The sequence below is a fragment of the Saccopteryx bilineata genome, chromosome 3, assembly GCF_036850765.1.
Source record: "Saccopteryx bilineata isolate mSacBil1 chromosome 3, mSacBil1_pri_phased_curated, whole genome shotgun sequence".
In the NCBI taxonomy this organism is placed as follows: Eukaryota; Metazoa; Chordata; class Mammalia; order Chiroptera; family Emballonuridae; genus Saccopteryx; species Saccopteryx bilineata.
In genome coordinates, this window is record NC_089492.1 from 214,519,356 (window position 1) to 214,536,232 (window position 16,877).

At 39.6% G+C, this 16,877-nt stretch overlaps 1 protein-coding gene across 2 annotated transcripts in view; it reads right to left on the bottom strand.

Annotated features, from left to right (window-relative positions):
- DNAI3 (dynein axonemal intermediate chain 3) overlaps window positions 1–16,877 on the bottom strand; it is a 114,502-nt gene that overhangs the window by 15,718 nt on the left and 81,907 nt on the right. The window contains exons 15-17 of one of the 2 annotated variants that reach the window (XM_066268765.1): window positions 15,267–15,411; window positions 12,686–12,773; window positions 3,214–3,326 (exon numbers count right to left, since the gene is read on the bottom strand). In XM_066268765.1, the coding sequence (XP_066124862.1) occupies window positions 3,214–3,326; window positions 12,686–12,773; window positions 15,267–15,411 (346 nt within the window). The remainder of the gene's footprint in view (window positions 1–3,213; window positions 3,327–12,685; window positions 12,774–15,266; window positions 15,412–16,877) is intronic. The other variant, XM_066268766.1, reaches the window with a different exon arrangement.

Here is a 16,877-nt window from a genome sequence, read left to right on the forward strand (position 1 = left end):
ATTTGTTTATTCTATTTACTGCTCTACTCTCCAGGCCAAGAACAGTGCTGGGCATGTATTAAATGCTCAATAATATCTATTGAATGGTGGATGAAGTTAATTCCCAGGAGGACAACGGTTCGATAGGCAGGAAAGAGTAGGGTATACAAGAAGAATCGGAGCAGCTGAAGTGAGAGGAGACTGGTGTAGATGGGAATGGAGAGAGGGGAAGGAGCCCAACTCTGCGAATCTTACAGGTAACAGTGTGAGGTGTTCAGATTTTATTCATCTTTCCCTGAGTCATCACTGAAGAGTTTAAGCAAAGGGTGTTATGCTTTAATTTCCTTTTTTTTTTTTTCCTGAAGCTAGAAACGGGGAGAGATAGACGGACTCCCGCATGCGCCCGACCGGGATCCACCTGGCACGCCCTCCGGGGCGTCGCTCTGTTGCGACCAGAGCCACTCTAGCGCCTGGGGCAGAGGCCAAGGAGCCATCCCCAGCACCTGGGCCATCTTTGCTCCAATGGAGCCTCGCTGCGGGAGGGGAAGAGAGAGACAGAGAGGAAAGAGAGGGGGAGGAGTGGAGAAGCAGATGGGCGCTTCTCCTGTGTGCCCTGGCTGGGAATCGAACCCGGGACTTCTGCACGCCAGGCCGAGGCTCTACCACTGAGCCAACTGGCCAGGGCCCGCTTTAGGTTCCATTTTAAGATCTTGCAGTTATTTATCTATCTAAAGCTGTCATTCCCCTGCTTTAAAATTCTGGTGTGCACAGGGATAAAAATTTTATTATTCCATGGACAGGAGGTCTAGAATAATCAAGTTCATAGAAACAGGAAGTAGAATGGTGGTTGCTGTGGGCGGGGCAGGAGGAAACGGTGAGTTACTGTTTTACTGGGTACAGCGCTTCCTTTTGGGATGGTGAGAAGTTCTGGAAACGAATGGTTCTGCTGGTTGCACGATGATACTGTATAAATGTAGCTAGTACCATTGATTGTACAGTTAAAAATGGCTAAGATGGTAAATTTTGTTATATATCATTTTCAGACTTAGGAACAAAATCTAAAAACTTTAGTGTGAAGCTCAAAATATAAAACATGTATTTATTTAGTAGTGCTCCATTATTTACCAAGTGAAATTCAAATTACCTTAACATGGCCGGATAGGCCCTTTGGTTGGATCCCAAACTAGGCATAGCTTTCCTTCTTGCACCAAACTATTCCACTATCTCCAGACAAACCCCAGACTCTCATAACTCCAAAATACTGTCTAGGGCAGGGGTAGTCAACCTTTTTATACCTACTGCCCACTTTTTTTCCCTCTGTTATTAGTAAAATTTTCTAACCATCCACTGGTTCCACAGTAATGGTGATTTATAAAGTAAGGAAGTAACTTTACTTTATAAAATTTATAAAGCAGAGTTACAGCAAATTAAAGCATATAATAATAATTACTTACCAAGTACTTTATGTCAGATTTTCACTGTTTGGCAGAATAAATCTTTATAAAACAACTTACTATAGTTAAATCTATCTTTTTATTTATACTTTGGTTGCTCCGCTACCACCCACCATGAAAGCTAGAACACCCACTAGTGGGCGGTAGGACCAGGTTGACTACCACTGCGCTGTTCCTTCTGCTGCATACTGTACTCTCACTCTGATCTTTCAGGGGCTTCCTCAACCTCCTATCTTCAACCAGTGCACAGGTCACCTTCCCTAACCAGTTCCTTCCTGGTCTTTCAGCCTCTGGACTGCTGTTGGCATGCTGTCAATGTATCTGCTTCTGAAGCAGGCAGTGAGCACCCTGAGGACAGTGTTAGTGATTCATTTCTGATCCAGGGCCTTGTACAGTGCCTGACAGGCAATGTGTTCTCAAGAACTGGTGGAACTGCCTGACCAGGCGGTGGCGCAGTGGATAGAGCATCGGACTGAGATGCAGAGGACCCATGTTCAAGACCCCGAGGTTGCCGGCTTGAGCGCGGGCTCATCTGGTGTGAGCAAAGCTCACCAGCTTGGACCCAAGGTCGCTGGCTCGAGCAAGGGGTTACTCAGTCTGCTGAAGGCCCATGGTCAAGGCACATATGAGAAAGCAATCAATGAACAACTAAGGTCTCGCAATGAAAAACTGATGATTGATGCTTCTCATCTCTTTCCGTTCCTGTCTGTCTGTCCCTGTCTGTCCCTCTCTCTGACTCTCTCTCTGTCTCTGTAAAAATAAATAAATAAATAAATAAAATAAAAGAACATCTTAAAAAAAAAAAAGGACTGGTGGAACTGATTAATTCCCTCCTAACACTAAAATGTGAATGCTAATTACATTTGGTAAGCCTGAGTTATGGCATCTTCCCACAGTGGTATGGCCTGGGAGGAAAACCCTTTATTTCAAAATAACAGAATCATGAATGAACAGGCATCTCTGCTTCTGTATGATGGTAAGATTAAGTTTGGAGACTCCTTTCTTCATCTGTAAAATGGGAATAATGTTACTCTTACAAGATGATTAAGATGAAATGAGATATAATTTGGAATATACCTGGCACTGACCCTGCTATATAGAAAATGTCCAATAAAAGTATGCTCATTTTGGTTATTATAGTAGACACTAAAAAATGGCAGCCATTATTGTTATTATATCCAGCTGTTATTCATCATTTGAGTTGAGTGAGTTTTTTTTTTATCATCTTTCCCAGTAGACTGTGCTGGCCTGACAAAACAATATATTTTCTTAGTAAATCTATAACACTTAACATGATTTCTTCTATATGGTACAGGTGTTTGATAAGATATGCAGGTTGATCAATACATTATTAGTAAAAAGGTCACATTTAATTTTATAGGTTTTTTCCACATTTGTTCAGGAACATTTTAAATATGAATCTATCAGGCATTGAGGTTAAAAATTTTAAGTGCAGGCCTGATCAGTGGTGGTGCAGTGGATAAAGCGTCAACCTGGAAACGCTGAGGTTGCCGGTTCAAAACCCTGAGCTTGCCTGGTCAGGGCACACATGGGAGTTGATGCTTCCTGCTCCTCCCCCTTTCTCTCTCTCTCTCCCCCCTCTTAATAATGAATAAATAAAATCTTTAAAAAAAATTTAAGTGCAAATAAGCACTTTAAAATATGAAAGTATATAAATATTCTAAGCTTTTATAAAGCAAACATGTACAACAGGGTTTATTGTCATATAGTTTAATGTAATTAAAAATGTTAATTTTAAAAACAGATAATTCCATCTCACCTCTGTTCCCACAAAGAACCTTGTGCAGAAGTCCTCTATTGGCTTGAGAAGATTGGCCAACCCACTTTCCAGGTTGTGGTATAGGTTTATTTCTCCAGACTTTCCAATCCTGTCTTTCAGAGGAGTATGGAGAGAAGAAGCACATGTTTATAGTGAATGACTTTTTTTTAAATTTTTAAAAAAATTTTATTTACTTATTTTTTACAGAGACAGAGAGAGAGAGTCAGAGAGAGGGATAGACAGGGACAGACAAAGAAGAAAGGAGAGAGATGAGAAGCATCAATCATTAGTTTTTCATTGCGCGTTGCGACACCATAGTTGTTCGTTGATTGCTTTCGCATATGTGCCTTGACTGCGGTCTTTCAGCAGACTGAGTAACTCCTTGCTGGAGCCAGCGACCTTGGGTTCAAGCTGGTGAGCTTTGCTCAAACCAGATAAGCTCGCGCTCAAGCTGGCGACCTCGGGGTCTCGAACCTGGGTCCTCTGCATCTCAGTCCGATGCTCTATCCACTGTGCCACCGCCTGGTCAGGCTACAGTGAATGACTTTTAAAAATACAGTTAGTTTATATTTTCAGTCCACTGCCATACACATCTGGCTCATTTCCTCCTCAGTGTGGCAAGTCCAAGCATTTTTAGATTTCTAATTTAGGAATAAAATGCTTTTTTATTTTTTCAAACCATTGCTTATACAGGAACCCCTGTATATAAAACTGATAGAGGCTGCATAACTCTTTGAAGTACTACCTGAGTGGTAATGTGGAGACCCCTCTGCCTATTTTGCCCAGGGCTCTAAAAAATTTCATAGTACACAGTTGGGAAACCACTTCTATATATTTACATCATTTCAATTTTTTTTTTTTTTTTTGGTATTTTTCTGAGGTTGGAAACGGGGAGGCAGTCAGACAGACTCCCGCATGCGCCTGACCGGGATCCACCTGGCGTGCCCACCAGGAGGCGATGTTCTGCCCATCTGGGGCATCGCTCTGTTGCAACCAGAGCCATTCTAGCACCTGAGGCAGAGGCCACAGAGCCATCCTCAGCACCCGGGCTAACTTTGCTCCAATGGAGCCTTGGCTGTGGGAGGGGAAGAGAGAGACAGAGAGGAAAGAGAGGGGGAGGGGTGGAGAAGCAGATGGGTGCTTCTCCTGTGTGCCCTGGCCGGGAATTGAACCCGGGATTCCTGCACGCCAGGCCGACGCTCTACCACTGAGCTAACCGGCCAGGGCCATTTCAAAATTATTTATAGTAAAACTAGACACAAAACATATCCCCTGGGTTATATCACCCTAGTTATTCTCAATAAGGTTTTCTAATGAGAAACTTGTGTCATTTTTATTCAGTAGGCATCATATGGAAAATTTTCAAACAACTCAAAGTTAACCTTTTAAGTGTAAAAAAATTCTTTAACTTTTAAAAATAAATCCATCTAAAATGTATTATATATGGTCATAAGCACAGCATATGGAATGTTATTTGTTTTCTGGTTAGCCTAGATTTATTATTTATAAATATCAATGACTGTACTATATTATAGCTACAACTCACATAAAACAGTAAAAGCAGAGCTAATCTGGAGGCTGAAATTCAAATGTCATCTGAAATGTCTTTCTTTTTAAAAGTATCTGATGTCATTTTGGTTTAAAACAGGGGTCCCCAAACTATGGCCTGCAGGCCGCATGTGGCCCCCTGAGGCCATTTATCGAAGGGGCACCTCTTTCATTGGTGGTCAGTGAGACCGCAAAGCACGGCGTCGCTCACGTACAGTACTACTTCCCGTGACGCGGGATGCACGCATCACGGCTCCGAAAGCGCATCATATCACTTGTTACGGCTAGCAGTGACAAATATGGAACCGGACATTGACCATCTCATTAGCCAAAAGCAGGCCCGTAGTTCCCATGCTTAAAGTAAACAAACTGTAAGGGGGTTAGAGACTAAACCTAATAAAGCTGGCATATAACTTGGGAAAATATATATATATATATATATTCCTATTACTAGAGTAGAACATGTATATAATTTGTAAATAAGCACAAGTTCATTGGGAACATGTGCTCAAAATGGTCTCTCAAGGGGGTGCAAGATGGAAAACTTTGGAGCCCTCTGATCTAAGAAGGGAAAACAAGAGCTGACCCAGGGGTTACTACTAGTAATGCAAAGGAAGAGGTGTGGTGATTGCCAGGGGGAAGGGGGCTGGGAACACCTGAAACCTATGCAATTTTATTAACCAATGTCACCCTGATAAATTCAATAAAAAATTAAAAAAGAAAAAAAAAAGAAGAGGCATATATGAGATGCATGGTTAACGATGACTTAATCGTCCTGCATAAGAGACCGGATGTGAGGAGCCTGAGGAGAGCCCAGGTGACTCAGATTCTGTTCTGGACAGTGACTTTGAGGAAAAGGCCGGCTTCACACCCAAGAGAAGGGGAGAGATGAGGGTAGAGCACATCACCACAGGGAGGTTATAATGAAAAAAGCACACAGCTGAAGTTAGACTTTGAGGTACATTCAATGATGAGGGCAGCAAGGTACAATGGAGCCAGGAGAGCAGACAGGGGAGAGAAACTGAAGAAGTATCAGAAAAATCACAAAAGCCAAGGAAAGGGGCAAGAGGCGGTAGTGCTTAATGTGGTAGGGCGAAAGAGGAGGTAGCCAAAGAAAAGTGTTATCAACTTCATTTACTCAGACTTGACCAAAATAATTAATTGGATGTTTATTAAATTCAACATCATCCTTAGAGGCCATGGATTTTCCATAACTGAGGAGAGTAATAATAATAGCAGCTAACATTTACTGAAGGCTTACCACATGCCAGGCACTAAATTGTGTGCCCAGGAACCATTTCATTAAATCCTCACAATAACTCAAGGTGGATAAACATTAATCCTACTTCAGGAGTGAGTCAACTGAGGCTCAGAGAGGTCTGTAACTTAGCCAAGATCTCACACCTGGTGGCTAACATTTATTGTGAGTTGATGATGCACTGTTCTTAGAGTTTTGCATGTATCAACTCATTTTATCTTCCTATGAGGTACTTATCTTTATTATTTACCCTGCATACACCTCCTCAATTTTATCCTCTCTCTTTTCAAATAGGTTCAAAAAAATTAAATAGATAAGGCACAGAGTAGTAAAGCAATTTGACCTGGTCAAACAATAAATTGTGGCTTTGGGATTTAAACCCAGACCATTGATTCCAGAATCCACACCCTTAACCATTACACCACATTGCTTAGAAGAATATAACATAGGCTCAGAAGGTAATCCCAAAAGAGGAACTCCAAAACCACTTATGGCAAAGGTTTTCTCATTGGAATAAATATAGAACTTCTTAAACCCACGATTATTTAGAAAGGCTCTATTGTGACCTAAAACAGCAGGCAAAGGGGAAGTGGCCTGTGGACACTAGATGGCGACAGAGTAACAGACACTAATTGAAACTGAGCAGGCCTTGAGACTAGCCTGGACTTGGGATTCACAGTTGAAGAAGAACCACTAAAGTGTCAAAAAATAAAAAAGAATGAGGAAGCATATGAGTGTTTTCTAGTCAACAGGTCCAAGTCAGGCCAGAGTAAGTGTCCACGTGCCTGAAGGTGACCCAAAATAACATAGTTAGATCTCAAATAAGTCCTGAAAGCTGATCGTCTACAAAGGAAGCAAGACATAGCCATAGTAACTGCGTTTAGAGCTAAAAGGCAGTGTTAGCAAGATCCATGGCATTACCAAGTAAAATTTAATTCCATCCAGGATGTGTGAAATTGTTTTAATGTGGATTTCTGGACATATATAAGGGGACATGGCCAACTAGAATCTCAGCTGAGAATCTAAAAACATGTGTCTGTTCCCTCTATGAACTGATTTAGCCAAATATGCCTTTCTTTAAGAAACCCCAAAAACAACACTGTTTAGAAAGAGAATATTCATTTGATGAGGAATATTCCTGTTTGATGACATTTGGGGCATGCTTCAGGGTTCTTCATTTCAAATAGGCACTTCTGTCAGTGGAGGTGGATCTGTACCTGTTAACATATTTTAGTGTTTGCCCCAGCAGAATATAAACCCCATGAAAGGAGGGACTGCCTTCTTCCCAGCTATATCCTCGGAGTCTAGCATTTTACAGAACTGTAATAAATGTTTTGAATAAACACAGATATAAATGAGATAACAGTGTAAACATTGTTCTTAAAAAAACTAAAGGATCACAAGATTTTCATATAATACTTTTGATCACACTTAGCATCATGCATCTATTCCATAGTTTTAGCAGTACCTACACTAAAATGAAATATAATGTTCAATAAGGGGGAAATAAGGTCTCTCTCTTCCAAAATGGTGCCACATTTAGGCAGTCTTCAGAAAGATATTGCCTAAGAGTCTAATACTGGTAAAGAAATGAAGGATCACAGAAATTACACTCACATTAGAGTTTAGATACATTTGTTTTTAAAAAGTCATATCTTATAATGAATTTTTAAAAACATATGTTAGAGAAACTTCTGCTGTGGCCAAGATGGAACAATTCATACTAGACTTAAGCTCTCTCATGAAAAACAACCAAAACCAGGCAAAATATATGAAATTATACTGTTGGGGGTTTTTTTTTTGTGACAGAGACAGAGAGAGACAGAGAAAGGGACAGACAGGGACAGACAGACAGGAAGGGAGAGAGATGAGAAGCATCAATTTTTCATTGCGACACCTTAGTTGTTCATTGATTGCTTTCTCATATGTGCCTTGACTGGGGGGCTACAGCAGACTGAGCAATCCCTTGCTCAAGCCAGTGACCTTGGGCTTCAAGCTGATGAGCTTTTGCTCAAACCAGATGAGTCCACACTCAAGCTGGTGACCTCAGGGTTTCAAACCTGGGTCCTCTGCATCCCAGTTTGATGCTATATCCACTGTGCCACCACCTGGTCAGGCTGAAGTTACAGTTTTAAAAAATTGGATATTAGACCACAAAGGACATTAATTCCTGAAAATGGTAGAAAAAAATGGTTGGGGGGGGGTTTGAGGGGCTGGATAGGGGAGGTAGAAAGATTGAACAAAAGAGGGAAAAAAAGAAAAAACTCATGGACACATGTTATTCCTAGATAACAGTGTGGTGGTTGCTGAGAGAGGGGGGTGTGGGGAGGCGGAGGAGAGCATAGGAGGGGTAAATGGTGAGGATGGAGACTTGATTTGGGGTGATGAACACACAGTACAGTGTACAGATTATGTATTATTATAGAATTGTACACCTGAAACCTGTATGATTTTGTTAACCAGTGTCACCCTAATAAATTCAATAAAAAAGAATAAAACCTAATCATATAAGTAATCATATGAAATCTAAATGTTCTAAATGTCCCAATTAGAAGACAGAGATGACCAGATTGAATTCTTAAAAAGCAAGAGCTGTATATAATGCATGTCAAACATAAGACACAAATAAGCAAAAATCCAAATGATAAAAAAGTGATACCATGCTAAATGCTAGATGACTATAGTAATATTAGACAAAGTACATTCCAAAGTTAAGGATATTACCAATTCATCAAGAGAATGTAATAACCGTAAACATTTATATACCTATTATTGTGATGCTCAACATGTTTAGTCATTAGATAAGTGCAAATGAGATACCACTACACACCTTTTAGAATGGTTATGTTAAAAAGATGAACCATACTGTTAGTGAGGATGTGGAAAAGGGGAACCCTCATACACTGCTGGTAGGAGTGTAAAAATGATACAACCACTTTGGAAAACAATGTGGCAGTTTCTTAAAAAGTTAAACATATACCTGTCATATGATCTATTCATTCCATTCCTAGGTGTTTACCAAAGACAACTGAAAGCATATGTCCAAACAAAGACTTGTATATGAATGCTTATGGAAACTTGATTTGTAATAGCATTAAGTTGAAAACCATTCAAATGTCTATCAACAGGTAAATATCAATGGTGTGTGTGTGTGTGTGTGTGTGTGTGTGTATATATATATAATGAAATACTACTTTGAAATAAAAAAGAATGAACTATTCATACACACAGTAACATGGATGAATCCCAAAATAAGTAAGCTGATTGAAAGAAGCCAGACTAAAAAGGAGTATATATTGTATGATTTACATCAAATTCTAGAAAATGAAAACTGATACATAGTGGCACAAAGCAGCTCAGTGGTAGACTGGGAGCAGAGGTGGGGAAGGTGCTGAGGGATTACCAAGGGACTTCCTAGGAGTTAACTTTGGAAAGGGATCAATATGGTTGTTATCTTGATTATAGTGATGGTTTCATGAGTTGTTAATACATCAAAACATTAAACACTTAAACATGTGCATATCATTGTATGACAACTATATCTCAATACAGCTGTTAAAAGTGAATAAGGAAAAAAAAACACACTTTAAAAGATATAATGATGTCTTTATTATAAACTGAACAAAAGCAGCAAACATCCTCATAATCATCTTTCTATTAGATAAAAAAATAAGACTACACATGTATGTAATAAGTTATCTTTTTACAGCAGGGGTCGGGAAACTTTTTGGCTGAGAGAGCCATAAACGCCACATATTTTAAAATGTAATTCCGTGAGAGCCATACAACGACCCGTGTACGTTAAGCATTATCCAATAGAAATTTGATGTTGTCCCAGAGAACAGCTGTGACTGGCTCCAGCCACCTGCAACCATGAACATGAGCGGTAAAGAATGAATGGATTGTAATACATGAGAATGTTTTATATTTTTAACTTTTTTTATTAAAGATTTGTCTGCGAGCCAGATGCAGCCATCAAAAGAGCCACATCTGGCTCGTGAGCCATAGGTTCCCGACCCCTGATTTACAGGTTACTTTAACCTCGATCAGTCTAGATTTCCTTAATTGTGAAATGGTGATGAAAATTCCCAGCTTGCAGGACTTTTGTTATCATTAGTGTCTGTTTGTTCACCATGGTACCCCTAGGACCTAGCACTTCATAAATATCTGTTAAATGAATGAAATCATATGCAATATTAGCACAGTACTTGACTCTTGGCTGGGATTCAATAAATTGTATTGACTCTTGGCTGGGATTCAATAAATTGTAACCAATAATTGAATACCATGAGGAGAAGTGAGGAGGAGGAGGAAGAGGAGGAGATGAAGGGGAGAGCAGAAGGAAGAAAGGAAGGGGAGGGACAGGGAGAGGCAGGGAATGCATCTTAGATTCCCCCTGTAATGAAGAAGTCCCAATAAATAAAGTGACTCCATTTTTTTAAACATAGATTTTAAATGTTTCTGCAATTACATTTATTATGATTCTTTTCTTTTATGGTCCTTGGCTAAATGTATATTGTTCAAGAAGGCCTTTCATACGCCAAGATTAAAAATGATTTTCTTCTAATAGTTTTATAGTTTTTACATTTATATCTTTAAACTATCTGGGTTTTATATTTGAACAGAGTCTGAGTTAGAAATCTAAATGTTTTCTTGGTGGCTTCACTGTCATTTAACAGCCTTTCCAATAGATCCAAATCATTTAACATCAGAACAATAGAGTTACTGATTTAAAGCAGCAGCCACTGCCAGGGCAGCTGCATCCTACAGGTCCCTTATCTGCCAGGTGGCTGCTTCTCTCTGCAGGACCCTCTTCCCTCCCTGGCGGCATCCGGCCCCCGGACCTCCGTAGCTCTTAGCTCTCTTCAGGGTTCTCGCTTTCCTGCGCTCCCTGACCCCACCTCTGCCTTTCTCCCCTTCTCTATGTAAGGCTCCCATCTGCGCTATGCTTCTACCGCTCTGCCTGGTCCTCCTCTCCCTCCCGTCTCCCTGGACCTTTTCCCCTGGCCTTGGTCTTGATGTCCTGCCTGATGGACGCAGGGCGGCCGTCCGAGAGGCGCTGGAATCTTCTCGGCCTTGCGCTCCATGGGCACCAGCGGCCGTTCTTTGCCCAAGTACGGGTTTTTGAAGGAACGGTCGTGATTTTTCTGGCAGTGGTTTAGAGATTCCATCTTTTGTCTGGAGTGATGATTTTGGACCTTGGGGGCAACGGGCTTTCCCCTGTTATCAGCCTTTTGTAGGAACCGGGGAACTTGTGGGAGCTTCTGACGGGGAGTCTGTTCCAGCGTTGTTGGTGTGGGCGCAGTGCGGTCTCTTTCTCTGCGCGCTGTCTTCTGTCTCCTTTCTAAAGCAGATCTCCGGTTGTAATCCTCTGGCTTTCTGCTAAGTAATCTTCAAGTTCGTGTTGAAAAGCGTCATAAGACTCGGTTTTTCATTACACTGACTATGGCCCAATCTCTCTTCAAGCCTACAAGTCTTTGGACTCTGTGTGCCTACGCGCCCACGCGCCCACAGAGAGCAGACGCTCACTGGTTAGAACCGCACAAGAAAGTTTTGTTTGTTTTAGTGTGAGGTCTTGGGTTGTAGCTACAAAATACACAGCTTCAAAGTAAGTTTTGCTCACGCTGGGTATTAGATATATAATAGGTTTTACTTAGGTGTCCTATCATTTACCTGAAGGTTGAAAAATTTATAAATGGAAATCCTTTTGATAAGGCAACTGTTTGGAAAATTCTTCACTTGCTAGTAATTCTTGCACATCTTCATTTTGCATTGTTCTCCAGGTGGGACATTCAAGCATACCTTTCTTTGCTTTAATAGTTTTGACAGCTTATATGTGCAACCTTTGATCATGTAAACAAAGGTGTATGGGTTGAGTTGAGAGTGATTTAAAAGTCAATTGTTATTTCATTACTGAGTTTTATCAAGGTACTTTAAAAATATTAACTTTTAAGTTCTATTCAGATTGAGAATGGTAATTTTGTTTCTTAGTACTTTATTACTTATTTTGCTAGGTTTGAGGTATGTTCCATTTTATAGAATTATTCTCTGAGCATATACATAGTCATTAAGTAAGCTTCATTAAAAATTTTTTTTGTGTGTGACAGAGACAGAGGGAAGGACAGATAGGGACAGACAGATAGAAAGGGAAAGAGATGAGAAGCATCAATTCTTCATTGCAGCACCTTAGCTGTTCCTTGGGTGCTTTCTCATATGTGCCTTGACCAGGCAACTACAGCAGACACAGTGACCCCTTGCTCAAGCCAGGGGTGAGCCATGCTCAAACCAGATGAACCCATGCTCAAGCTGGCAACCTCGGGGTTTCAAACCTGGGTCCTCTGCGTCCCAGTCTGGTGCGCTATCCACTGCACCACCACCTGGTCAGACTAAAATTTTTTAATGTATTGTTTTCAAAAATACATGAATGTGCTCAATAAATGTTTGTGAAACTGAGTTGAGTTCTTTCAAATCTTTTTGTGTGTAAAGGCAATTTTAATGTGTTGGCTCTAGCTATTAAAGCCATTATAAAGTTCCACATTGGAGGGTTTGATTTTTATACCCTTTTTACAAATTAGACTATCATAGCAAATAACCTTAGACAAAATAATCCAGTAACACTCAAACTATCAAATGCTTTTTAAAAAATAAACAAAGGCAGTTAGTTACCTTGTGTTTTGTAAAAGAGATGGTCTTCATTAAGGCTTATCTTGATTGGGCAGTGGTCTAAACTTGTTTCACCTTTAGACAGTTTTAGCTTGGGAGGGACATACAAGAAAGATTATTTTCATACATTCTTGAGTTATTCTTGCTTTTCACTTCTGCCCCCACATTGCTGTTTGCCACCTCTGTCTTTCTCTCCCTTCTCCCTCAGACTTCTAGTTGCCTTTCCCCATGGAAAGTACCTAAACCACATTTTCCAAAACCATGCTACGAAAGGGAATTTACTGTATCGGGAGGCTCATTTCCAAATCCCAAAGTCTATGTTTTGTGTAATTTCTGAAAATGTTTTGTATTCTATTTTATAACACATCCTTATGTTATAAAAACAATGGCTCATTTCTGTTGCCTAAATCTTTCAGTTAAACTAAACGAAAGGCCAGAACAATGTTTAGGGACCTTTCCTCTGCCTGACATTGCGGAGTCCCCTCTGGGGACATATCTGCCCCTGAGTTCCAGAAGTGGCCTTGGGTCTGCACTAGAATGGAAAATAGTCACACTTTACATTTTCCCCTCAAGGCTCTGGGCCAACTTTTATCCACTAAAATGTTTGTCCATATGCTCTACAATTCTCAGGTGAGTTTTTGTTTGCCTGCTTCCTTTTACTACAGCTCTGACTCCTAGCCCAGGAAATGTTGAATCCTCTCTTTCTAATTTCTAATCCCAGTTATTTCAGGAAATTTCTCTTCCCTTCATGTTCTTTCTTCTATTGGGAACAAATTCAAAATGATGTAATTTGAGTGACACTTATAAGCCAAATGGAAAAAGATGTTTTAAGTTTGGAATTATACTGAGACATTCCAGAGAAAGAGAGACTTCAATGTCGGCAGTCCAGTCATATTTTTACATATGGCCCACTACAACCATATCTTTCTTAAATTAAAGTTGATTTTCCCGAAGGCCTGCCACTCAAGATAAATACAAATAATTTCCTGTTCAATTATTTTTCAGTTTTGTTTGCTCATTGGTATGACAATACTGTTTTCTACTACTAATGTGCAAAATATCCAGGATTTTGGCTACCATAGGAGTAAAATCAGCATTTTGGGGCTAACTTCAGTGGTGGTATTCAGCCTATTTGCACTGGTTTGGGAGAACTGATACCTAATATTTTGTTGAGTTCGGCAAACTGGTTGTTAAAATGGCACTTGTAATCAGGGTTCTCTCTAAAGTGGGTGTCTGGGCACCCACCCAATGTGGAAATCACAAATTTACATTCCTTACTCTTTTTTAATGTTCATCTGAGCAACAGTGCATTCTAAGTGCCTGTAGTAATGTTCATTCCATCCATAGATGAAAAAAATTTGACAGAACTATGCTTGTAATATTTATTTATTAATTTCTTAAAGCTCGTTATACCTTGGCTGAAATACTGCATTTTAATCCCCTCATGTTTGTTACTGAGGTAAACAAACATATATGGTAACGTAGAGAGAAAAAGTGCCAAACAATTGGCGGTGACAAGCTGTCATTGGAAATACATATTTTTAAAAAATTTTGTTTTAAGGCTTTATTCACTTTAGAGAGAGATAGAGAGAGAGGAGCAGAAGCATCAACTCCCATATGTGCTTTGATGGGGCAAGCCCAGGGTTTTGAACCAGCAGCCTCAGTGTTCCAGGCCATCAGTTTACTGTATCCAGTCGCCACCACAGATCAGGCAGAAATATCTTAAATTACAGTTTTATTGTTTTTTTGTCAGGTATTATTTAATTTTTTTTTTTTTTTTTTTTTTTTACAGGGACAGAAAGTCAGAGAGAGGGACAGATAGGGACAGACAGACAGGAATGGAGAGAGATGAGAAGCATCAATCATCAGTTTCTCGTTGCGACACCGTAGTTGTTCATTGATTGCTTTCTCATATGTGCCTTGACCACGGGCCTTCAGCAGACCGAGTAACCAGCGACCTTGGGTCCAAGCTGGTGAGCTTTTTTCTCAAACCAGATGAACCTGCCTCAATCTGGCAAGCTCGGGGTGTTGAACCTGCATTCTTCCGCATCCGAGTCCAATGCTTTGTCTAACTGCGCCACCGCCTGGTCAGGCTTATTATTTAATATTTTTAAATTAATATTTTAAAACTCTTATAACATAATCTAGTTTGGTGTACCTCTTTTATTGTTCTTAAGTATTAAATGTATGAAATAATAAACTACCTTTCAGTACATCTTTTTATATACTTAAAACGGTCACTAGGGCAGAGAACCAGTTGTTAAATTATTTGAATCCCACCACTGGCTAATTTAAGAGAATATCCACTTTCAAGCAACTGATATGTGATTGAATAATTATTATGCAAACTATTAGTAAGTTGTGGTTTGCTTACACATGAACAAATATTAATTTTGGATTCACAATACTTGTGATTTTGGCTTGATGTAGTAGGCATCATAATAACTTAGTGAAGGAATTAATTGGATTAATGAATACATGAATTATAAAGTCCTGTGCTAATTTGAGCTGCTCTACTTTTAGAGAGCATTGTATGTATATCTATAAATTATATAGTATATGGAATAAATCCTATGTTATTTACCTTAGAGAAAGGATTCCAAGAGAGATCTAGATGTAAAAAAGTAGATGGTGCATCGATAGGAATTTCAATACTTTCTTCTTTCTTTTTCTCTGTTGATTGAGGGGTTGCAGCTTTCAGTGGTCTGATATCCCAAAAACATATTGTGCTTTAAAAAAAAGTTTACATTTTTTTTAAGTTCAAATAAAAGGTGGAACAGCAGGACTACTATTCTTGCTGCTACACATTAGTGATGTGATCATGGTTATATTTTAATATCTCTAAAAGTAAGATTTATTTATTTATTTATTTATTTTTTGCCTGACCAGGCGGTGGTGCAGTGGATAGAGCATCAGACTGGGATGCGGAAAACCCAGGATCCAGACTCCGAGGTCGTCAGCTTGAGCAAGGGCTCATCTGGTTTGAGCAAAAAGCTCACCAGCTTGAGCCCAAGCTCACTGGCTGGAGCAAGGGGTTACTCGGTCTGCTGAAGGCCCGCGGTCAAAGCACGTATGAGAAAGCAATCAATGAACAATTAAGGTGTTGCAACATGCAACGAAAAACTAATGATTTTTTCATCTCTCCATTCCTGTCTGTCTGTCCCTGTCTATCCCTCTCTCTGACTCTCTCTCTGTAAAATAAATAAATAAATAAATAAATAAAATTTAATTTTTATTTATTGATTAAGATTTTTATAGAGCAGAATTATTTTTACTTTATATTTTAGAGAATTATACATTTGATATGATTATACAATAACTTTGATGATCTTAAGACTAATATTATCAAATATGAGAATTGAGTTGGAACATTGACACAATTAAAATTTTTATTTTAATTAAGTGAGAGGAGGGGAGATGGACAGACTCCCACATGTGCCCCAACTAGGATCCATCTGGCAACCCCTATCTGGGGCTGATGTTCTGTCTATCTGGGCCCATGCTCATAACCGTGCTATTTTTAGCACCTGAGGCGGAGGCTCCATGGAGCCATCCTCAGCACCGGAGATGATGCACTCAAACCAATTGAGCCATGGCTACGGGAGGTGAAGAGAGGGAGAGAGAGAAGGAGGAGGTGGAGGGGGTAAAGCAGGTGGTCACTTCTCCTCTGTGACCTGACCAGGAATTGAACCCAGGACTGCCACACAACAGGTTGATGCTCTATCACTGAACCAACTGGGCAGCACCCAATTTTTTTTTTAACATAAGAGCTTTCTTGAAATATAACTCATATACCCCAAATTCACCCATTTAAAATAAACTATTCAATGGTTTAAAAAAAATATTCACAGAGTTGTGCTATCCTAATCACAATTCATTTTAGAAGATTTTTATCACCTTCAAAACATAAAGAAACCCTGTACAGCTCAGCAGTCACTCTGCATTCACATACACACAGTGAAAATACCACACATACAGAAGGGGTTAGGTTCAATGTGCTTTTTACACAGTAGGCATCTAATAAATGTTATTGCTGTCCTTATTTCTCTCTCCTCACAGGTAGATTATAAAAGTTATGTGGGAAAATGTATGTGAAAATTCTTTTTAAAGTTCCATACACGTATAGTGTTATTTTTAGTGCAATAAACTTAGTAAAAAAAATTATAATGAAACTTGTACAGTAGTACTTCAGTAT